The 25,260-nt window shown below is 39.5% G+C and overlaps 1 protein-coding gene across 1 annotated transcript in view; it reads right to left on the bottom strand.

Annotated features, from left to right (window-relative positions):
• Positions 1-25,260, bottom strand: part of LOC132822978 (eyes absent homolog 1-like) — a 259,480-nt gene that overhangs the window by 177,351 nt on the left and 56,869 nt on the right. The window contains exon 2 of the mRNA XM_060836459.1: positions 387-511. Within this exon, the coding sequence (XP_060692442.1) occupies positions 387-507 (121 nt within the window). The 5' untranslated portion in view covers positions 508-511. The remainder of the gene's footprint in view (positions 1-386; positions 512-25,260) is intronic.

Here is a 25,260-nt window from a genome sequence, read left to right as displayed (position 1 = left end):
CTTTAGAGCAATCAGTGTTCTGAGAACTGAAGCTAACATGATGAGCATAATATAAATACAAACTGTTACGCACCCATGGTTCCAGTCAAAAAAAATCAAAAGTGTGCTATGGGTAATTTCTAAAGGACAAAAAGACCTTTTATTCTATGAGTCAAATACTTTATTGCTCATCAGAAGTACAATGAACTCTGAATATTTTCTTGCAGAGATCTTCCTTCTCATGTTGTAAATATGACTAATGTAATTGTTTGTGCAACATTCAAAGAATTCTGACTATCCCCATTTTGTCAACTTCTTGTCATTTTCCCAGTGTGACACCATCTTCCGGATATTTGTACAGATCTGGATAACAGCTGCAAGCAAACCTGCTGGATTTGTTCTCCTACCTTCCTTGCCATTTGATGAGACTGAGACGTTACTAATATGAGCGCTGTTGAAATCTGAATTGTTGGGACACTCAATGCTTCCAGTCAGATTGTGTGGGATCACCAAATCTAACATTTCCATGCACCTGACAGAAAAAAGTAACAATCAGTACAAGATCATCATTCATCAGCAAATGCATCTATTTCAATGAAACTTAAATTTTCCATGAAAATTTCAAATAGATTTTTTCACCAATACCAACAGCAAGTCTTCATGAGAACTCTAGGAATGCCTTAAAATATCTTGGAAAATCAAAATACACAAGTAATTTTGCGATCCATCCATATATTTAAAAAATCTAAAACTTTCGAAACACAGCAATATGACTGAAAATTAAAATGACATTAAAGTTAAGCAGTCAATTTTGGTGAATTTGTGATATAGTAATTCATTTTAATTAATGCTGAAACTTTCATGTCTTTGCGCACTATGTTTTCTGAAATTCCTGAATCCCCTACCTAGAATCTGTAATAAAATGTTCACAGCATGTTTCTACAAATATCAACATAGCAAGTTTTAACTTGGCACAGAATTTTTTTGCTAGGGACTGGAGTGGAAATCTCGAGTGTTGGAAATCTGAGTTATGAGGACTGACTGGAGAGGTGTATTGAATTCTGGGCTTAGTAACCTTCAATCATCGTGTGACCAGCCATAGACATTAGTGCTGCAGCTCCCTTAGGAGCATTAGAGATTATTAACTCCACATTTAGACAAATACACGTTGTTTCAGTTTCATTTTTGTTGCAAGTTTACGGCCAACAAATAGAAAAAGAAATACTCTTAACTCATATAAATAGTCATTGATCTGTTCTGAAGGGATATTCACAAGACATCTCGAATGGCTGTTTGTTTATAGTAATTTTGTCATTGGGAAAATCTGTATCACTGCTCACATTAAAAAGAATGCCATCAAACATTATTCTCAACAATCAAACCTCTTTGATGACTGCTGAAAGTTGAATAACGTTCTACTCCACCACAGAATGCTCTATTTTCAGTCACCAAACCATCTCGTGTCCAGGAGGACAATAGAAAATGCTTAAAAGATTCATTTCCAAGTAGATGTGATCCAAGCCACTGGATCATGGCACTGGAATAACTAATTATTGTGATGGAGAACTTTTTAAATCATTTACATTTACGACAAGGAATTCTGCCATGAACCTGCAGAATAGTTAATGGAACAGTGAGCCATGTTATGAAACAGAGAATGTAATGATGTAATCAAAATAATGGCTTCATTTCTTCAGTGAATCTCCACCAGTAGACATTTTTCTCAATTCAAAAATACAATCAACTCAGCAAAGTGATTTGTACCCAGCTAGTTACAATAGAACTCCATCATACATGGGTGTGGAGGAAAAGAGTGCCTCCAAGTCAGAGGAAGTCATGGTCACACTGTGCAGAGCTCTGGTCAGACTGCACCTTGAGTCCAGTTCTAATGAACAAACAATGTACAAATGCTGCAGACAGAGTGGAGAAGGATCGCAAATCTGATCACCAATATTAGTGGTCTGCATTATGAGGAATGACTGGAAAACCCCTGGACTATACACCCAGGAAAAGAAGCATTTTCACAACAAGATAAGTTATAAGGAAAAAAGTTAACCTTCATACTATACAAGGGGGACAAAACATCAAATTAGTAAATAGAAGTTTTAGGAGCAATGTTCTACAATTCCATTGTTTGAATAGAAGATCAAAATACTGCAGCTTCTGGGAATTTAAAGTACTCAAAAAAGCTGCAGAAATTCAGCTACCCAGGGAGCATATTCACAGAGAGAAGCAGAGTTAATGTTCCAAGTTCATGACTGTTCATCAGATGAAAATCCAGCTTTGGGGTGTCATGCTGGTTCAATAGTTAGCACCAGGAACCCAGGTTCAATTCTATCCTTGGATCACTGTGTGTGGAGTTTGCACATTCTCCTCCTTATGGGATCCCTCCCATAGTCCAAAGATATGCAGTTTAGGTGGATTGGCCATAGGAAATGAAGGAAGGGTTTTGGGATGGGATTGGGTGGGCTGCTCTTTGGAGGGGTGATCTGAACTTGATGGGCTGTATAATACTGATGTTGCTTTTCTTCACACTTGCTGCCTGATCTGTCTCAGGAAAGTCTGAGATAGGAGGGGGTGAGGTGGGAGGCATCAGTTAGAAAGGCAGGGTAAGTGTTAACAGCAGTGCAATAGGAGGGTAGGGGAGCATTTATGTTTCCCTTGGCCTCACAATTACATGAGGGAAATTAGGTGGAATTTACATTTTGGGCAAAATTGTGAATCTTGACACAAATTGCAGTCAAACTTGTGCTAATGTTCAGGAGTGTTGTCTTTTATCAAGTAACTGACAAAAACGATTTGCTTGTTACCAAATATAAATTCTTTCATGAAAAGGTGCAAACGGTTTTGTGATTTTGTTTTTAATTGCTTTGAAAATATTCCTTAATGGGTTTGAGTGGTGCAGTTTGATACTTACAGCTGAAAACTAATTAGTCACAAATCATGCATTTTTGATCACAGCACCTAATCCATTAATTGAGATTACACTGACATTAAACATAAGGCATGGCTTTAAATACTAGTCATATTCCTAGCTAGTCATTTTCTTGGTAAAATGAAAAATGCATACTTTAAAACGTGCCTATTAATGTCTTTAGCCTCAAAAAGAATCAACTTAATTTTTGGAGCTTCCTGGAAGATCTCTACTCAAACAAAATTAATGAAAAACTCCAAAAGCTGAACTTGAGCAATGGCATGGGCAGTTTCTTTGTCACATAATGCTTTTTTAACTAACACAAGAGATCTCAGAAAATTAGATTTGTGCTCAACATATTTTACATATAAACTTACCGGTCACTTTTTGCAATGGTTTCATCAAATTGAGCAATAAATAACCAGCACAAAGCAGGAAATCTAAGGCATGATCTTTTTAAACCTGGCTTTGGGCAGGAGCCTCCAGTGGTGCATTGGTGGGTCACTGGAGAGCACCTGAAGAAACTGTAGCATGCACTGTGCAAGACATGGTCAATCCTAGACTGTTTGGCAAAGACGTCTGGTTACAAGCGTTTAGACCAATGATATGCCTACACCAGAAAGAGACATCAGTTTCACGCAGGCAGCTTAGACACTTACTGAGCAGCCCTAATCAATATGGTAGCTGTTGTAGATCGCAGCACAGACATGTAACTTGTTGTACTGTGTAAAAACAATGACTGCAGATGCTGGAAACCAGATTCTGAATTGGTGGTGCTGGAAGAGCACAGAAGTTCAGGCAGCATCTGAGGAGCAGTAAAATCGATGTTTCGGGCAAAAGCCCTTCAACAGTAAGGCAGGCAGAGAGCCTGAAGGGTGGAGAGATACTTATCTGATGAAGGGCTTTTGCCCGAAACGTCGATTTTACTGCTACTCGGATGCTGCCTGAACTGTTGTGCTCTTCCAGCACCACTAATCCAGAACTTGTTGTACTATACCCATTCTAAGCCCATAAAACAGTAATTGCCCACTGAAATTCCAGGCTACAGTGCTTTCAATTTGTTATTATAAAGAAATCTTTAAGTTTAAAATGTGGCTACCATTTATTCAATGAAAATACTCGTATCAGTTTGAGAAGGTTATGGCCTTAAGACCTAGTCCATGAATTGAGCACATGTTCAAGGCCAGCACCCCAGTGCAATACTGACAGTTCTAATATTGATAAACGTGACTGCCTTTTTGGCTGCAATGGAGTTCCTGTCTCCAACTCGTTTAAGATCGGTCCCTAACCATTACACCAGAAACAGGGGAAATGGCGCTATATTTCTGGGACCTTGCAGCTGCTGTTTCTATGAACGAACATATTTTAAGAAAAACTGGTTTCTGTAAAGTGTTTTAAAATGTCTTAAGAAATTTGAATGACATAAAAGCAAATTATTTTCTTTATATACCATTCACTGGATACCACTATGGCTGATTAGGAAGCATATCAAGACGGCAAACATGGGATTGACAAGACTGGTCAGCAGATTAACTCCAATAATGACTTTGCTGCAACTTTCACAAGGCAGATGAAGTGGTGCCTGAAACTAAGAAGTAGGCCTCTACCCCAATCACACTGTCTGCATTGATTGCGATTCTGAAGAAAGTGTGAATGGAGTGATAATACCACGCAAACCTCAGCCAAAGATTTAGGCTGGTCAGGTGGTGTCAGCAGAACAGGTAGCTGGTCTGCACACACTAGTGAGATTTTCCCCTTTCTTCATCAGTACATGAGCCATCCTCTGAGTCTCTGTAGAAACGGGTAGCAGATCACCGTGTTCCAATAGTATGGATGGCCCTCTATGTGGTTCCACTAAGGCAAGCATATAAGTCAAACTTTGACCTCATGATCTTTTGTAAATTATTTTCCTCAATTTTAAATTGATAATGTTTGTTTTTCAGTAATGATGAATCAAAATTCAAAATGCCTTGAATCAGAAGGGTTGAAATAAATACCTAATCGCACAAGACAGACCCTGTAAGTGCATGTATAAACTGAATTCAATGTATGGATGAAAACCCTAATTAATTGAAGTGTTTATGAATGGTTTAAGCACTGAGGAGACAGAGGGATTGTAAGCATGCTGAGTCAAATTTCTACAGCACATAAAGCTGGGCAAAATAAAGATAAACAACAGGAGTCTGAATAAATTCAGAAACTTTCACATTTTATCCAATGTCCTTTAAGCTAATTTAGGACAAAACTGATATTAAAAATTGGCTTCAGCCAGCTGAATCTCTCCAGGACCACATGTTTCTCGAGCAAGGGTGACCCATATAAACAACAGCCACCACAAAAGAGCAGACTACGCAGCAACAGTATCTTGCATTTGTCATGGCTTTTAATGTAGCAATACCGACCCATGCTTCACAAGGCTGTGTGGGTCCTTGTAGGTAGGAAGCACTGAACAGGTTTTAGAGAATGGTGGGAATATGGAAGTATTTGAACACAATGATGAACATTTTAAAATTTAGATATTGCTGGACCAAGAAATCAGTGAGCAGTGAAAAAAAAACAAATAATCTTAATGAATTTTCCTTGTGTCTTTCCAAGCTCTATTCAGAATTGAGGTCTGTTAAATGTATTTGTGGTTATAACAGGTTATTGTAAAGTAGTTTATATGAATTGTACCAGAGTCGATGGCTCGATTGTTCATCTGTTAAAACAAATGTGTCGAGGAAGGTCCGACATCATAGTTTGACTTTGTAAAGTGTCTGTCCAGTTAAGTCCTCAGAGGTTGAAATTCTACAGGATATCTTTCAATTGTCTGTTTATTCTCAGCAAACAACATCATGGAAATTCAACCCGCCCTTATATCTGTTTATGTTAAGAAAATGTCTTGCTTGGCCATTTTAGAGGACAGTTAAGAGTCAACCACATTGCTGTCAGCCTTAAGTCACATTCAGACCAGACCAGTACAGGGGAGCAAACTGCCTTCCCTTAATAAAACACCATGTTTTCATGGTCACTCAAAATGATACATTAGAAATAGTACTCAAACAATATCATTACTGATTACAGTTTTAAAACAAATTACATAGTTATTTAATATTTTTCAATTGATATTTGAACTCATGCCTCCTGATCATTAAGTCCAAGGTCTCTGGATTATTAGCCCAGTGACAAAGCCACTACAGTAATATGCCCATAACACTTAGTTATAACATATATTCTGCAGTCACTGCTGAGTAGCCATTATGTGCTTCATTCAAATGTGCTCTCACTTATAAGAATCTTTCGAAATAGTTTCTCAAATAGGATATATGAACTCTTCATGGACTCAGTATTGTGTTGATTCCATACAGTATCAGTGGTTTCTGTATTTAAAATGTAAATTAATCTTACCCATTGGTTGTGACCAAAAAACAAACTTGGGCAGAAAATGATTGTGTGAGGGGCAGGAGGGTGGCCAACTGCAGGCTCAGACAATGTTGGCCCCACTTCTCGAAATTTGCTGCATTGATCGGAGAGAGGAGGAGATGGTTGAATTGGTGAGAAGTGGCATTTTCCACCTTCCACATCCCCCTCTCCACCTTCCCCCCAAACAGCATGAAAACTCCATAGCAGCATTGCCTGGACTGCAGATTGGTCTATAAGGGAGACCTGACAGACCCCAGAGTGTGATCAGTCAGCGGACTTTGGGGAGGGATTACCTGGCACCTCAGGGAGGTCGGGTGAGTGGGATGAAGGGGAAAGGGGGTTTGATGCATAAGCAGATTGGAAGGAAGGAGGACATTATCTTCTTGAGAAGAGAAATGCAACCCCATTGGGCTAAGGACACCACCCTGAAAATATGTTTCCCTTCCAATCAACTGTTTTACTGAAGGTAAGTTCTCCTTTCTATCCTATTGTTTGGAACATTTCAGAAAAGGACTGCCCTTCACATGCCGAACCCACATCGACCATTTTCTGGCATGAGCAGTATAACATTTGGATCAATTAAGCTCAAATGATCCTTCATTGCGTATTTGCATACAATCAGTGAGCTGTTGATTTCCTGTTAGGAGGTGAGCTCAGTTGTGTATGGGAAAATGGTGCGCTAGCTAACTGCTTTTTACTGCATACCCCACACCTCACTAAAAATGCACCCAATGGGACATTTGAAATCAAACCCCTGGTCCATCTTTAGTGTCGTTTCCATTATTTGGCAACATCAGGAGAGTCTGTAAGGCACCTGATGCGATTATCAGGGATGGTACATTGTGATTACGACAGAATAGGTCAACACAGCTCATGCCACAGTTGAAAATTGTAGGTCTCATGAGATTTGGTCAGTTTAGGGAAACCATCAGTGATCTGTAAACACAACAGACATGCTGAGAGAATCCTGAATTGTAACAAAAACGTATGATTAAAAACTTGACTTGAGTTTGGTCAAATTATGAACAATTAAAGTGACACATTGAATCAGCTTTTAGAGACCAAAGAGCTTGAAAATGGTCCTATTCAGAGAATAAAAGACAAGTAGCTGCTGCATTCTGAGGAAATGAGACCTTTGGCTTGGATAGGATGTCCTGATGAAGTGAGTGCCTCACACGATTTTTCTCAATCTGTCAATTGATTTGCTAATGCCTAGAGCAAATTGTGGTTTTGAAAGTGACACAACTATCAGAGCCCAGCTGCTTTTGTATTGAGATTTGAAAAAAGCTTCGAAGTGCAAGATTTTTAAAAAAAGAAAGACTTTTTTTTAATGGGCACTCTGACCCAACATCATCAGGTTGTTGCATTATTATTCCCACATTCTGGAAATCTGTATCAGTCTTTGTCAGAAAATTATCTTTATACACTGAAAACTCATATTTTTTTGCATTACTCTGGTATTTACTGGTGGACATTAGAACATAGAGAAAAAAATAGAAGATTGTATGACTCCCTTTGTGCCATTGCTCTAACCTATACAATTACTTTGTGGCATTGATTGGTTACAGAAAGTTACCCTCACCCACAGAAGCAAAGGATAAAAGTGACAACTGGTTTCAAATGTAACAATATGATCTTGCCGTGTGACTCAGACATTTGTGGGGTCTGATTTGCATTCTTGGAGCCCGAGGCAATGACATATGATGAAATAGTTGAACTCAGCTTTTGCAAGAGTGTTCCAGACTCGAGTCAGAGAGCAGAACACAAGAGATGACAGCTGTGTGTGACTTCAAAAGGTTCCCACTGCTGTGACTAGCATATGGATGTCTCTGAGACACACTTAGCAGAGCTCACCTTTCTATTCATTGTTCTGCTTACTTTACGCACAGCCAATGGATTAATAGGAGCTATGAACTTATTCTTATTTTGGATAACAGGTGGTACTTTCCAAAGTAATTACACTGGCCACACAACTAATTTCATTCTGCATAAGGGTTTATGTTTTACAAGAAAAGAATCCTTTTCTTTTATAACTTCTTGTATTTTAGCCTTCACAGTGTTGTTATAAATGGATTTTTAAAAAAGGCATGAGCATCCTTTATGTACACCTAATAGATCTGCAAGAATTTTACTGCAAACAGTGATCTTTTAGAACTCTCAGCAATATTTGTCCTGACAAGTTCCTCATAGTTTTGGCACATGAACCCATTTGTTATAAATTTGTTTGTGCGTAACTGATTTCGGGTGGCGTGTGCCAGAATGATTTATAGCGCTGATGTCATTGTATTTGTAAGTTTACTATTAATAACATATTAATACACTTCTTCCCTGGTCCAGCTTTTGATAATGCTGTAGTCATGGTTTTCTGAACTTCGCTCTCTTAATCCCCCTGAGTTGCAAATTCACGGCAAATCTAATCTTGTTAAAATCAGGAAACAATGCACCTTTACATTTAAGATAAAGTATACAGCCAGGTCATTCCCAATCTGATTCTGTAAACAGCTGCAAAGAAATGTCAGGGGCCAACCATTCAATCACAGCTTTCCCCTTTGATTTTCCTTCCTTTCTTCTTACCCAGCAATCTCCTACTTGAAGAATTTTGTACCGGGAATTGAGGAGTATCTAGTTAAAACGTATATGTGTTCAACCTCTGAACTGTAACATACACCACCCAGAAAATGATTCTTTAATTTTCAAATTCTGCTGACTTAGAGTCATAGAGATGTACAGCATGGAAACAGACCCTTTGGTCCAACCCGTCCATGCAGACCAGATATCCCAACCCAATCTAGTCCCACCTGCCAGCACCCAGTCCATATCCCTCCAAACCCTTCCTATTCATATACCCATCCAAATGCCTCTTAAATGTTGCAATTGTACCAGCCTCCACCGCTTCCTCTGGCAGCTCATTCCAAACACGTACACCCTTTGGGTGAAAAACTTGCCCCTTAGGTCTCTTTTATATCTTTCCCCTCTTACCCTAAAACTATGCTCTCTAGTTCTGGACTCCCCGATCCCAGGGAAAAGACTTTGTCTATTTACCCTATCCATGCCCTTCATAATTTTGTAAACCTCTATAAGGTCACTCCTCAGCCTCCGACGCTCCAGGGAAAACAGCCTCAGCCTGTTCAGCCTCTCCCCATAGCTCAAATCCTCTAACCCTGGCAACATGCTTATAAATCTTTTCTGAACCCTTTCAAGTTTCACATCTTTCTGATAGGAAGATCAGAATTGCATGCAATATTCCAACACTGGCCTAACCAATGCCCTGTACAGCGCAATTCTACTTGGAGGTGGTATTGATAAACAAGGATTCAGGAATTTTTACAGAAGTGGTCTAGAGAGCTGCTGCAATCAAGACTTGGACTAACATTTGACCAAGGGAAGGGCTGGGAATTTAGAAGCAACTGCCCCATTGATGTGAAACCCCCCTCAGCAACACCCATCAGGCTTCACTGTCTATAGGATGTTTAAGCCAGTTCCCTCGAATGAAAAACTGAACAGTGATAAACACAAGCACACCTAAACAGTTAAAAGCAGAGCCATAAAGACTCAGAAAGAGGCCAATTGGCCACTGAGTTCATGCCAGCTCTTTGTGGAGCAATCCAGTCAATCCCATTCCCCTCTCTAATATTTCCCTCATGTGCCTATCCAATTTTCTGATGAAATTATTGCTTCTCTTTGACTTTAATTGCTCTCATAGACAGTGACATCCAGATGATTAACACTTGCTATTCCAAATTATATTTCGTCATATCCCTTATATTAGTATTCTAGCTCTTGCACCATTTGCGAATGGAAACATTGTTCCTTTGTCTACCTCTATCAAATCTTCCCCAATCTCCTTTGCTCCAAGGAGAATAATCATAATGTCTCCAACCTAACTTTGTGGCTAAACTCATCCATCCCTGGAAGATTTTTGATAAATTTCCTCTGTACAGTGTCAAGGACCTTCATAACCTAGCTAAGCTATGACAACCAAAACTGGATGCAATGTAGCCTATTCAGGGCTTCATAAAGGTTCAACATAATTTACCTACTTTAGTATTCGTTGCTTTTACTAATACAGACCAAGATTCCATGTGCTTCCCTAGTTAGTTTCTTAATGTGCCAGTCACCTTCAAAGTACATGACCTCGAAGTTCCTATTATTCCTATATGCTCTTTAGAACTGTGCCATTAAATCTATATTGCCTCTTCTTTCTACCAAAATGCATCAACTCATACTTCTCTGCATTAAATTTTGTCTGTTCCTTGTCTGAGCAATCTGCTAGCCTTCATGAGACCCACTGTTGATTGATATTAGCCTCAATGTCACATTTCTAAGTTGGGCATCATTGAAAATGTTTGAAATTTTACTCTGCATTTATATGTGCCACAGAGCCCCAACCATGTGTCAACAACAGATTACCAACTCTGTCTGTCTGTCTGTCTCTCTCTCTCCCCCTCTGTCTCTCTGTTTTATTGTTATTGATGTCTCAGGGTTGATTAATCATAGACATGTAGCGACAATTCTTACCGCTATGTGACTGGCTATGGTTGAGAAGGGGTGTGTTCAGGGATTCATGATGCAGTGGTGCTTCTGTGGGCCAGAGGTTCAAGTTTGAGTCTCATCTGCAGTGATATGCCAGAATAGGTTGATTCAAAATAATTTAAATAATCTTGTGGTGCCCTTACCTCTGGGCTGGAATGTCTAGAACTCCCCAATGAGTCCAAATGGCCTTTTTCTGTTTGTTTATGACTCTATTTTTATGTGTAAAGGTGTGCTAGTGTTTATCACGCAGGGTGAAGAAGTGTGTGTTCAGATGTGTTATGTTACTTTTGTGGTGTCCCTGCTTCTGAGCAAGCTTTAATTCCCACCTGCTTCAGAATTGCATCGTAACAGACCTGAAAAGGTTCGTTCAAAATATCTATATTCAAAGGGAATGAAGAGGTGGTAGGTCAAGAACTAGTTTAGTAATTTGTTTCCCCAAAATGAGTGGGGTGTATAGCTGAAGTGTAAAACCTCCCAAGGGGTGGCATGGTAGCTCAGTGGTTAACACTGCTACCTCACAGCAACAGGGACCTGGGTTTGAGTTCAGTCTCAGATGACTGTCTGTGTGGAGTTTGCCCATTCTCCCTGTGTCTACGTGGGTTTCCTCCGAGTACTCCAGTTTCCTCCCACAGTCCAAAAATGTGTAGATTAGGTGGATTGGCTGTGATAAATTGCCCATTGTGTGCAGGCTAAGAGGCAAATGCAGGGTCCCAGTGAGTCTGGGTGGGATGCTCTTCAAAGAGTCGATGAGGCCTTGATGGGCTGAATGGTCTCCTTCCATACCGTAGGGATTTTATGATGATTTTAAATGGGCCATTGCTCTCATCATGACTGATGCTTTCTAATCAACCCCTCCAGAGGTGTTATTATACAGCTCTGGAGCAGCAGAGACTTGAACCTCAGACTGCTGGTTCAGAGGAAGGGACAATACCACTTGCACCAAATGAACCCTAAGTAGCAACTTGATGAGGACAGTAATTTCTGTTATTCAGCATCCCATTCTAGCCAATTGTTCGAATTGACCCCTAGATGCTCATTTTCCAAAACAAACTGCCATGGAATTGAGTAATGATGGTTTTCATTAAACCAAACATTTGACCATGCCTGGATACACAAATATCTGAAAATGTGGAGTAATATTTGCCATGAAAAATTCCATTAATAACACTACAATTACAAATTAATCATTACACCATAAAATAAAATAGTCCAAATCTGGTCCTACTTTACCAAAATAAAATCATGCTGATTTCAATTGGGCAATCTTATGACAGGAAGTAGTTCCCTATTTCCTTATGTTGCTGTAATATCACTTAAGACAGCCATTGTTTAGTTGAATTGCAATCAAATGTTTTTTACTGTAAACAAATATCAAAGTTATTTTTCAAATGGCTCAAGGGATTTAAAAATTAGACACAATTCCTCATGCCCATCAAAGTCTACAAATAATAAATAGCTAGTACCATTTCACTGATTCTTTGAATCAAACTATTCAGACAGACAATGACACACCTCGGGAAAAGGAGGGACTTGAACACAGGTCTTCTTGGCTCAGAGGGTCACTACCACTTTGCTACAGAATCCAAGACCGCATCACATAGTGACTGCTACTCATCTCCTACAGTCAGTACTTAACACAGAAAATAACTTTTTCCATGATAGCTGGGGAAGTAAGTACCTTATCAACTGTCGATATCATACAAGTGAACATTCATAAGGTGGCATATTTAATTGAACAACTGAATCTTACATCTTGAAAGCAGGACATTGGCTTATCAAGTCTGTGTTGGAACTTTTTCTCCGAGAGCTCCATCGTCTATACTCTTTAAGCCATTCAATACTTTAATCTTTTTTGAACTTGTCCAAATCCAATTTACCAAAAAGCAGTTGACAATTCAGAAGTAGTTACTGGATTCAAAATGCTCACTCTGTTTTCTCTCTACAGATACTGCCCAACTTGCTGAATTTCTCTAGCAATTTCTGTTCTTGTTTATTTCAGATTTCCAGCATTGGCAATTCTATGCTTTACCTTTGTGGGTGGCACGGTGGCACAGTGGTTAGCACTGCTGCCTCACAGTGCCAGAGACCTGAGTTCAATTCCAGCCTCAGGTGACTGACTGTGTGGAGTTTGCACATTCTCCCCGTGTCTGCGTGGGTTTCCTCCGGGTGCTCCGGTTTCCTCCCACAGTCCAAAGATGTGTGGGTCAGGTGAATTGGCCATGCTAAATTGCCCATAGTGTTAGATAAGGGGTAAATGTATGGGTGGGTGGTGGGTCGGTGTGGACTTGTTGGGCTGAAGGGCCTGTTTCTGCACTGTAAGTAATCTAATTTTTTCTTACTAATATGTTTCTCCATTTATCATAGCATCCTTTTATTAACCTTGTTCTACTTTCCTTCAAACTGTGCCTCTCATTGTTCGCTCATTATTAATTTTCTTTGTCTTGCTTAATGCCCATTATATTGAAGACTTTTCAATGGCTCAAATGTCTAGATCTAGATCAGACAGGCCTCCTGTGGTACTGGTACCCATGGCAGAATCTCCTCCAGCTCGTCAGTGAATGACAGGAGGTGTTCTTTTTCATAAAAGGCAAATAAACCCCACCTCCCTGACCAAGTTGGTCTGGACAGAGATTGCAGAGGATATGAACAATGATGGGGTCCACCAAAGGTCCTGGGTCCAGCGAGGAAAAGTGCCAACAACCTATTCCAAACAGCACAGGTAAGTTGAACAGTTGCACATCATCAATGGGATGCTCATGGAGTCATGAAGTAATATATCTTGGTTAGTGGGCTGCTGGGTCAGTCATGCAAATGCCTGTGTAGCCTCAGTACCACTTGAAAACTGAGTCCACATTATATGGCAATTTTACTTTTGTGAATACCTTTTGTGTGATGAGGTGGTGTACAGACAAAGGGATTGTGGGTTAGCTACATATAAGGTTTCTGCTAAAGGCATCCTTTCAGTGTGTATGTCCCCTCCACATTCCCTCTGTCACTGACCTCATGTCATTGAATAAGAGAGATGCCCCTCCATTGAGTCAGGGGAACCCCTGAAGAGCAAAACCTTTAAAGCATGAGACCTCCAGCAGATGCCTATCATGGTCACCAAATACAACTGGGCAGTGCACTGAGCAGACTGCCTCTACCTCAACTGATGATGGCCAGACTGCATCAAGGCATACTGAGCAAGACAGATAATGTGAGAATTCAAGGGACCACAAAGGTGACATGCAATTAAAATTAGTTCAATCTATCATATGTATACATTGTAAATTACATTGTTCATTTTATTATTGAATGCATCATGGTAATTTCTTGGGATTAGTTTAGTCAGAGAGCTAAATGTCTTAGCATGCCTCATGGTTGACAATTATTAATTGCTACAAGGAAGTTGGGGATATGTTCTTTAATATAGAGAAACAACATTGTGCAGTGGCATTTATTCTTTATCTGATGTTCATGTGGTATCTATATTTGTATTTGCTAAGTTGTGGGGCATGGCTGATATTTTGGATTCAGCCAGTCCTTCCTTATACTCATATATATTCAGCAGCAAAACGTTTGGCTGAGATTACTTTCAAAAGGGACAACTAAACCATTGTAGGTGCACTCAAAGCCCAATTGAATGGATGATGATGCAGGATTTGAATTCTCAGCCATGGCAAGCTAACTGTTGTACATCCAAGTGTGAAACAAGTGCCCTCAGAACCAATATTCACCAGTGAGTGTTCATGGCAATGGGCATTTGTCACTTGCCTTGCTAATCTATTTGACAGAAGATGCAAATTCAAGGGTAGCTACAGGAGGGATTCTGGTAGCATCGGTAGATATTCTGAACAAGCAATGAAGTTCTGGTGATGGGACCATGCTTGTGTATGAATAGGATGCATATGAACTTGGCCCTGCATCTGTTATAATCAAGTGAAATCTTCTTAGACTCATTCAATTCACTCTCATGTGAGGAGGACTATTGCTCCTGTTGTAGTGTTCTCTGTCTTGCAATGGCTAGACTGTGTATTGCATCTCCTCTGCCAGGTTTGAACCAATCATTATTAATGTTCAAAGCTTCACTGTATTTCTTCCCTCTGTCACTCTTGAACTGTCCACTATGCTCTTTGACCTTGTGACAGTGAGTGTGCACATGCCAGCTCTCCTTGTTGACTTTACCCCCCAACCCATCTTGCAAGAGACACTTCTCCTCCTACACCCTTCCTAGATCATTCTTGATGTATTCTTGCAATCCCTTGACTCAGCATCTAGAACCTTCCACTCTCTATATCTCCTACTAGACTAAACCTGCATACTTGGCAAACCTAACCCCACAGCTATAAGATCCTTGCCATGATAGACAGCATTTTCACATCAACATGGAGGACCAAACAATGGATTGTAGAGAAACCGCACTTTTGGCCTGTCATTTTGTATTCCCTAACTGATTCTCCCTGACTTCATGAAGACGCTAGTCCCTTCTTGTTGTTTACGCCCACTGTCTTCCTTTCCAGCTCCTCTTCATGGCCCGAGCCTTCACGTCCCCTCCAGCCCCAGTTTGACTTTATCCCAGTATCTTCTGCTCCCTTCCTGTGCAACAAAAATTGCAACAAAAACATTCACTTCAAAAAAAATTGACAGATTCAACTGGCACACCCCACTCTTATGCCATTGTGCAACCTCAGCGTTCCCAAGATTTAATAGTGCAGATAGGACATAATTTGAAGAGATTTCAATACAACGAATATTCACAGAATGCAAGTGTTGAAAATAGGAAGCTGCTGCCAGAAAATGAGGCCTGATTTGCCACTGGAACATCACCAACTTAATCTTTATATCTGAAGACACAGTCAGGGAACCCAGATTAAACCTGTCACTTAATTACTTCAGCCTGCCATTCATGCATTGTTACAGTCCCGTCAAATACCATACCATACAAAAGTAGACAAGTCACCATGGTCCTATCAGATTATAGGACTGATCGCTCATTAGAGAGAGATGTCTGGTGGTAGTTTAACCTGAGGGTCACCAGACCTCAGGGAGAGGTTGAGAAGGAGAATCCTCTCAGGTAACATCAACTGGTTCGTTAGATCAGTTGGTTGGATGGCTGGTTTGTGATGCAGAGTAATGCCTACAGTCTGGGTTCAGCTCCATGCATAGAAATATGTACATCTTACTCACTAAACAAAGGCAACTAGTAATCCTGACCATATATTGTAATCTTATCATGCCAAGGAGGACTCAAATTCATGTGGCAAGTATACCTTTGCTAACCTGATTAAGCAGAAATCCCATTCAGGAATAGTGAGTGACTGAGTAAATAGGGACTGAATGGGTACAGGAAGAAAGCATTAGGCTGCTCAATAAACATGAACTGCTCCCAGTGGCAGTGAGTAACTTACCTTGCAGGTTAACAAAAAACTTGACAGAATCGTAGCGTGTAACCCGACAAATAAATAGGAACTACAGGGCTGCTGCGATTAACAGCGCTTACTTGTCTGAGTAAACATAGTTTGCTTAATAGGGTGAACAGCCCATCACCAACATAATCATTCTACTAATTACCTTCTGTCCAACAAAGAGATTCACGACAAAACAGCAAAATGACCTATTATTTGGTGCCCGTCACGACAAGAGATCTTTTTTCTCCTAATTGACTTTATACTGGAAATGCAATTTTTTTGCAATTCTTAATTTTTTTTAATGTTTAGCTCTAATTAAATCCCTACTCATTGCCGTGAGTTTCACTCACCTGTTTTCTAATAGCATCAAAACGCAGTAATCAATTAAACTCAAATCTGATAAAAGCGAAACAAATTTCCCATTAATACAGGTCCATCTGTTGCACATTTCATTTTATGAAGCTAGGAGCCAAATGTGAAAGGCAGATTTCTACCAGCCAGATTGGAAGCAAATGCTTTCTTTGAGCGTTATTGTGCATAGGTTAGTATTACTTTGGTCTTTTCTTCTGCCTCCTGGATATCTGCTCCTCCCCCAATCGCAGAAAGCAGCAGAATGACTGAGGGTCATTCATTATCGCAAGCAACAGCTGGGAAATGGACCTCCCTGAAACTCTTCGACTCATCATGCAAAACAGCTTAGTCAAGGTAAGCAGGAGGATATTCCAGCAGAAAAGGTAGCTCCTAGCAATATACTCACAGGAGAGAAGTCAAGCATTAAGTCCCCAGTGAGGTTCAGCATTTAGCAAAGATTTCACCCTCCCCCCATCGCCTCAGTTGCAATAAGAACTTCACAACCCTTTCTATCTCAGCATGCTCACAGTCTGTCCCATTGTGAATGCATGTTCATACTTTATTGATTAATGTGGATCAGATGTGACTTCTGCTGTGAAAGTTTATCTATAGACACTCCCCCCAGTCAGTGGCCTAATTCCAGGGCTGCTGGCTGAAGACTAACTGACCACCCACCTGCGGCTCAAATGAAACACGTCTTTATAAAATGTGAGTATCTGAGTGTTGACTGGAGGCTGATTGTACAAAACGGCTTGACTATTACAGTCCGCTACCCTTCCCTTCTCACACGCTTCGATTTCTAAAGGAAACTGATAAGAAGTAGTAAGCACCTTGTGTAAACTCCAGGCTTGGCAAGCCTTTCAATTCTGTACAGTATGAAGAAAAACTCAGCTGAATTAAACAAAAGGAGTGCACATCTAAAGTGGTGGAGGAGGGACAACTTGAGACTCGCGGTGACAGTCTCTGGCAGCTGGGTCATGGCCACCGATTGCAAATGGCATTGTATGTTTGCCCCCTCAGTTATAATCAGCACTTAAGTAAAGAATGAAAAGCTGACAGAAGTACAAAAATCAAAGATTTAGAGTTCATTGGAAATAAAGTACTCTAACAGTTTTAAAAGTACACTTCTACTTTTGGATTGATCTAAAGTTATACAAATTGGATTGAAGCCTTTCTGTTTAATCCAGATTCTGAAAACTCACTGAAGAAGCTATTGAGAATGTATGTCCAACAGCAATTATTCATTTATTTTCTCATTACAGAATGGTTCAGATAATGCACCACCATACCTGCCTGAGACAGCTGCACATTACTGAAGTATCTTGTACCCTGGGATAAAGCTCAACAAATTAAATTTGATTTTCTGCTGAGTTGTACAGAAATGTAGATTCTCCCCACCATCTTTTAAACACATTGCAAGCATTTTGATAAAAAGGAACTCAAACACACACAAACACAAAATGGTATTGAATTAAATATGGGAAGTGTTTGGCCTCTTCAAGTCAGAGAAGTTATGTTACCGTACTTGCACATTTCAAATCATTTTTTTGGTTTGGGGCCATAACTCAGTCACAGCAGGAATAGCTTTGGACTCAACCAATTTAATAATGATTATTCACGGAGCGCCTTGTGGAAATGTCATTGTTGTTCCTACTAATGAATTTCACCCTCCGATATCCTTTGCTGGCCCCACATTATGAATTTTTTAGTCATCTGTCACATCAGCAAGAGTTCAACAATTGGATTTTAATCTCATTACAATGAAGTTACTGGGTGATTTGTAGCGAAAGTGACTGTAAAGTAATTTAGTTTGTTTAAAAAAAAAACTTTATTTTCAGTCATTTTGCTGTAAAATTTCCCAGAAAATATTAAATCTGAGTCAGAAGGCAGAGGATTGTATTCGATATATAATGTGAAAATGGAGTCCTGAAGTTCCTGTCTTCCATTTTCTATCTAGCTTTATATTTCTTTGTGCTGTTTTATAATTTTTCCTCCCTTGGATTTTTCCTATTCATTCTATTTGATTATGTTTGCTTCTGTAGCCTTCTCAGTCTATTTGACATCATGTGTAGGTACCTACTCTTTCCTGTTGGAAATAACTTGCATTTTTATGGCATTATCAGTCTTGGGACAGTGTTTCATATCCAAAGAAGAACTTCTGAAGTGCCCTCACTGCTATAATGTACGGAAATGTGGCAACCAGTTTGTACACACTCAAGATTCGGTGAATAGCAATGAGGTACATATCAAGTAATGTTTTTCTCTTAGTGACTGTTGTTTCAGGATATATGTTGTCGAGAACACACGAAGAACTCTCCATCTTTCCTCTGTAAAGTTCCAGGGAACCTTTTACGCCTATTTAAGAGTGCAGTTTGCTTTTATGTCGTGACTATTGAGACTGTGTTGGTTTTCATTCCTCCTGTTAGTTAAGTGCCTTTTCCTTTGGGTTATCTCCAAAAGTCCAATTGAAATATAGAATTCAAGAATCCACAACTTTCAATGGGGGAATTGCTAATTTTGTAGTTGATCTGAAACAATTTCTGTTCGGCAGAGGGTCTGTTTTGGTTATTGTCTGAGAATGTGGTTGCATTGATTGGGGTTATACTGGAAAATGAGATCCGTTCAGGCACAGTAATGTCCACAGATGGCTTTGAATAGGGTTCTGTCTGAAAGAGTGGTGGTAGATTGGCTCAGGTTCCATCTGAAAGTGATGTCTTCTGTCTGAATGGGGTTTGGATCTGGTTAGGTTTTTCCAGGAAGTTGAATTAAGCTGGCTACGCTTCATATGATAAGCGGATTGAATTGGATTCTGCCTAAAGGTGGAATTGGACTGGATTGAGTTCTGCCCAAAAGTGAAGCAAGACTGAAGAATTGGGTCAGTATTTGCCTGAAAGCAGGGTTAGTCCTAGATGGACTTCACTGAAAAACATTTGAATGGTGTCAGGTTCACTTCGGGTGGGGAGTATTAAAACTAATCAATGTTTCTGTTGTGTTGGAGTCTGGGCTAGTGGTATTTGTTACATTAAACATCCAATTTTTAAAAGCTTAGCTGCGAATAGTGTATAACGCAGAAGTTATCAAGATTAGAGTGGTGCTGGAAAAGCGCAGCAGGTCAGGCAGCATCTGAAGAGCAAGAAAATCAACATTTCAGCCAGGAGCCCAATGAGGCTCATTCCTGATGAAGGGCTCTTGCCCGAAACGGCGATTTTTTTTTCATGCTCTTCAGATGTTGCCTGACCTGCTGTGCTTTTCCAGCACCACTCTAATCTTGACTCTGATCTCCAGCATAGGCAGTTCTCATTTTCGCCAATGCAGAAGTTGTATGATGTACTCTTTGTCAGAGAAACAGTAAAATCAATGTGTGGTTCTTACATTTGTATTAGGGTGCCAATGGATAAATTGTGAAGTTACATTGGAATAGTCATTTAAATAATGACTTAGTGAGATTATAGATAAAGCCAATGATTTGGTATATGAGTCAAATTCCTGAAAGTTTCCAAACTTACCACATAGAACACAATTTGTTACTGGAATTTTACAGTTTTGTATGAACTGTCTTGGACAAAGTAAAAATGCTTGTTTAAAAAATGCCTATTTCAATGTATCACTTTCTCTAATTATGGAGATAATTCAAACAGAAAAGTATCTATCGTTACACTGAACAATATGATATATTTATGTATAATTTTACAAAATTATATTTCATTATATAATCTGATACATTTAAATTTACATACAGCTGGCAATATTTATTCAATTTTTTGAAATAAATCTGATATATCACATTCTGTCATCATAGTAATAAAAATGGAGCACAGACTTTTAAATTCCACCATCTGATTTTTATACTTGGACTTTCACAGACTAAAATGGTTTTTAAAAAAAGAAACATACAGACTAAAAATGGCAGTGCAATAAGTTGACCAGGTTAGCCTAACTTTGTGAAATTGAAATAGAATAAACAAAAATTTCAGTATTGAAATCAACATTATTATCAGCAGACATGGAAACTGGTTATCTTGAAGAAACACTCATCTCCTATCTTGACTTACACCTATTTGTTACATTTCACATTGTAGATGAAAAGTTTTAGAAGCAAGGAACTTATAAACTGGAATATACAAACAAGTAGTACTTCAGGGAGCTGCTTTTGGACGAGCAGAGGAGATAGATTTGTAATTGGAACCAGCTAGAAAAAGTCTTTCCTCAGTTTCTCAATAAAAAAAAGTATGGTGACAGCATTGATTAAAAGAAAACATCCGAATACCAAGAATTCAAAGGACAACTGAAACATTCACTATTGAAGCTGGTAAAGGACATTAATTTAAAAATACCGTGGTCTTAGGTTAAAACCATACACCTCACGGCAACCAAAGAATTGGAAACTGTATATTCCTTTCATCTTTGTTTTGAACTGCACACTATCCCTTTTTTTAAAAATGTTGAACCTGTGTGAATGCGTGCTTGACATTATTCTTTTGTTATTTATTTCAAAGTCAGCAAATAATAAAATTGCTCTTACTTTCTCTCAAAAAAGTTTTGTAATTTCCTCCTTACTGGTGATTCAGACACTGGCTAACTACATTTTTACTAGAGAGATGTCTAGCTTTGTGCTAAAGAGAACATAAATCTTTGTTGCAGTCAAGCAAGGAGGTTGAAAAGAGGCAAGTCGATTCATCTCTCCTCATCTGTTTCATTGTTCAATATTATATTATGTAGGTCAGGAATAATGCAAAAAGCGAGTTTATTTAAGTCTGTACTTGGCCAATATAACTAATATGGACAATTTTGCTCAGAACATCAAAGGGATTTCTCCTTCTTCAAATGATACCATCAAACTTGAATTGGAGATGCCGGTGTTGGACTTGGGTATACAAAGTTAAAATCACAACACCAGGTTATACTCCAACAGGTTTAATTGGAAGCACTGGCTTTTGGAGAGCCACTCCTTCATCAACCACTTGATGAAGGAGCACTGCTCTGAATGCTGGTGCTTCCAACTAAACCTGTTGGAGTGTAACCTGGTGTTGTGATTTTTAACGTCAAACTTGAAGCAAGCAACTGGATCAACTGGAGAGGTATATATTATTAGGCCAAGTGAAAAGATAAAACCTACATTAAGAGAAAACTCAAAGAACGGCACAAATCCAACGTGGGGAATGGTATGAAGCATTTCCATGAAGAAAACAACCAGCTACACTCAAGATTTCTGCCAGCATCCAGGGTGACATGGTGACTCAGTGGTTAGCACAGCTACCTCACAGCACCAGGGTCCCAGGTTCGATTCTAGACTCAGGTGAGTGTCTGTGTGGAGTTTGCACATTCTCCCCGTGTCTGTGTGGGTTTCCTCCGGGTGCTCTGGTTTCCTCAGTGTGCCGGTTGGGTGAATTGGTCATGCTAGATTGCCCATAGTGTTAGGTGCATTAGTCAGAGGGAAATGGGTCTGTGTGAGTTCCTCTTTGGATGGTCGGTGTGGACTTGTTGGCCCTAAGGGCCTGTTGCCACACTGTAGGTAATCTAATTCTGAAAAATGCAAATCAGTCAAAATTGAAAAGCATTTGAGAAACAAATTTGCATTGCTTTTACCAAAACCTGGATGGTGGTGACTGCTGTTTTGCTCATTTCACTTCGAATTTGCTTCTGCTTTCATTTGCAATCACAAAATTGACATGCAGGAGGTAGTATGCACACGTGTGGTTGTTTCTTAGATTCACAACAGATCACTTGGAATGACTGGGAGAGAAGCTACAGCTGTTTCAAATTGTTTCTCCTTCATTTCAAACTTTTTTTTGTGCTAAAATTGTACTAGCCCCTGCCTGGTCTGAGGATCATGGTATGCATTCCATAACAAGTGTTTGACTTGCACATTTATTGGTCATTTATGTTGTGTAATCAGATGCTCCAAGATCCCACATGATTTTGATTAGCAGTTCACTCTGGCAAATCAAGGCTTAAAACGAAAGCCAACCAGGGTGTGGTGTTGGTGTTGCCACATGCTGCTGTATTACAAGCAGCCAGGAAGGAACAATACATTTTCAACACCGTATCAAACATAGGTTGATGGTTGGTTCCTGGAGGAAAGAAGTGGTAATCATAAGGTAGAAACTTAAGAGTGAGCTGCTATAAATTGGCAATCAGAAAACTTTCTCTCATAAGAGGAATGAGAAATAATTACAGCTTACAGGTATTGGTCAAGCTACAGTCATTATCAAGGAATGGGAAAGACCCAGGCAAGCTAAGTGAGGAGGGGTAAAGAAAGGAAAATGATAATGTGCTGAATTTGATGTGAAAGTACAGTTAATTATGGTGCCTTTGTATCAGACAACGTAATGTCAGGAAGGATAGCAGGAATATTTTTATATTATTCCAGCAAACGATTAGTACAAAAAAGATGGCTGACTGACTTCTTTAAATGGCTATAAATGAGTTCTATTCTAATCCAATTGCTATCTGAACAAATAATGGGGGAGAAATTGTTCCATGTCATGTCTAGTGTCTGGCTGAAGATTAGAAATTGGGGGAGACTGATTTCTGGACACAATGTTCCATGTCCAATTCGCTTGAGGGTGTTAAATTTCTTCCTTCATGGGATGTAGGCTTCATTGACTGGGCTAGCATTTATTGTGTTTGTCCTAGAAAAGGTAGAAGTGAGCGGAATTCTGATCCTTGCAGTCCACTTTTTGTAGGTACACCCATAATGCTGTTTGACAGGAAGTTCCTGGATGTTAACCCAGGAACAGCTATATATTTCCAACACAGGAAGGTGAGTGTTTCAGGGGGTAACATGCAGGTGACCATATTCCCATACATTTGTTTACATTGTCCTTCTACATGGTTTTGGTCATCAAAATGGAAGGTGATGGTTGAGGAGCCATGCTGAATTTCTACAATGCATCTTATAGATGGTACACACTGCTGTGATCCTATGAGTGTGACTATGCAACACTGTTTCTTGTCTAATTCTCCCACTATTGGTAACACTGTCCTGATGTTTAGTTAGGAAGACTTTGCAGGGCTGACCGGGCTTACTTTGCCATGATTATTTTGGGTGCCTAGTTTGAGGCAGTTGGTCTGTCTGGTTTCCTCAATGAGACAGTGTCGTGGCTTGCTCACTCATTTCAGAGGGCAGTTAAGTGTCAACCATATTGCTGAAGCTCTGGAGTTATATGTAGGCCAGGCCAGGTAAGCAGAGCAGATTTCCTTTCCTAAAGACAGGACATTAGTGAACAATGGCTTCCTGATCACTGCTGCATTTTTAATTCCAGATGTTTCCTTTGAATTCTAATTCTACTATTTGCTGGGGTGGGATTTGAACCCTGTCCCCCGGAACTTTACCTGGATCAATGGATTACTAGGAAAGTGATAACATCACCTCTGGATCACTAGTTCAACAATAATGCCATTATGCCATTGCTTCCTCCCAGACGTCCAAGTGCCTGACATAACCTTCTGAAAAATGGGTACGCCCCTTCAATATTCAACTCAGGAGTGTCCTGCCTGGTTTAGCAACTCAAAGGCTAACATATTTTAAAAAACACTTGCATTTATATTTCAGTTTTCATGACCACTGGACATGTCAAAACATCTTACAGGGAGTAGAATATATTCGAAGTGTAGTTACTTCTCTAATGTGGGTAAAGCAACAGTCAATAAACGTTCAACAAGCTCTCACTAATAGCAATGTGGCAATGACCAGCTAATCTGTTTTGTGAAGTTCAGCAAGGGATAAAATCAATTACGCCATAGGTTTCCTGGTCTTCTTCACAACAGTGTATGGAAAGCTTCACATCAACTGACCAGCCATTTGGAATTTGAATTAACATATTATTCAAAATTTGCCAGTTCTGACAGTGTAGCACTTGCTCAGAGATGTACAGGGATGTCAATCTTGGATCCTGTGCTTGAGTCCCATAGTTACATTTCTGTCTTCTTGCTCAACAAAATATGAAGGCAAGAGGAGCAAAAATGCTTTCACAAACAGCAGAGTTCCCCTCTCCTGGTCTCCCTGCATTGAAGCTGGCTGAGATTTTATCAGAAATATGTAAAAAGGACCCTAATTAACTATCAAGCTCTGTAGATGGGATCTAAGGTATAATTTTCAGCTTTCTATTGAACTCTATTCAGTGAAAAATTGTGCCAAATAAAAGTGTACACACAAAATGCAAGCAAATATCAGAACGGTTTGTCCTATTTAATTGTATCTGTTTGATTGGGGAATAAAGTTCAGAAACTGGCAAAACATCCATAAAATGTAAGGTAGAATATTGGCCAAATATTAATGACAGCTTAATTTAAGGCCCTGCTATGATCAGTTTCAATTTTCTAGTGTGGTGTTAAAAGATGTTCTATTTCAAATAGTTACTTGGTAGAACAGAACATGATTACGGCTGAAAAGGAACATGTAGTCAAAACTTGTTGCCTTCCATTTGTCAGGACAGACACAAGAATGCCAAATTTCAATTCCTTAAAGTTTCCTCCAATAAGACAAATGGATGTGCTTGTACCCCTGAGCTAAAGCCAACAATTTGTGGTATTCCCGTTCCCTCATCCAAGTTCACATTCTTTCAGTGTCAAAATGGGGCATTCATTCTAACCAGAGGTTTTCATGCCATAAGACTCTGACATATGATTAAAGAGAAATACACTGTCAACACAGAGGAAACACAATTGTCCCTTGGGAGCAAGAAACCA

Source organism: Hemiscyllium ocellatum, chromosome 15 (genome assembly GCF_020745735.1).
Source record: "Hemiscyllium ocellatum isolate sHemOce1 chromosome 15, sHemOce1.pat.X.cur, whole genome shotgun sequence".
In the NCBI taxonomy this organism is placed as follows: domain Eukaryota; kingdom Metazoa; phylum Chordata; class Chondrichthyes; order Orectolobiformes; family Hemiscylliidae; genus Hemiscyllium; species Hemiscyllium ocellatum.
The sequence above is the reverse complement of the archived record's forward strand: the minus strand, read 5'-3'. Positions and strand labels throughout refer to the sequence as shown.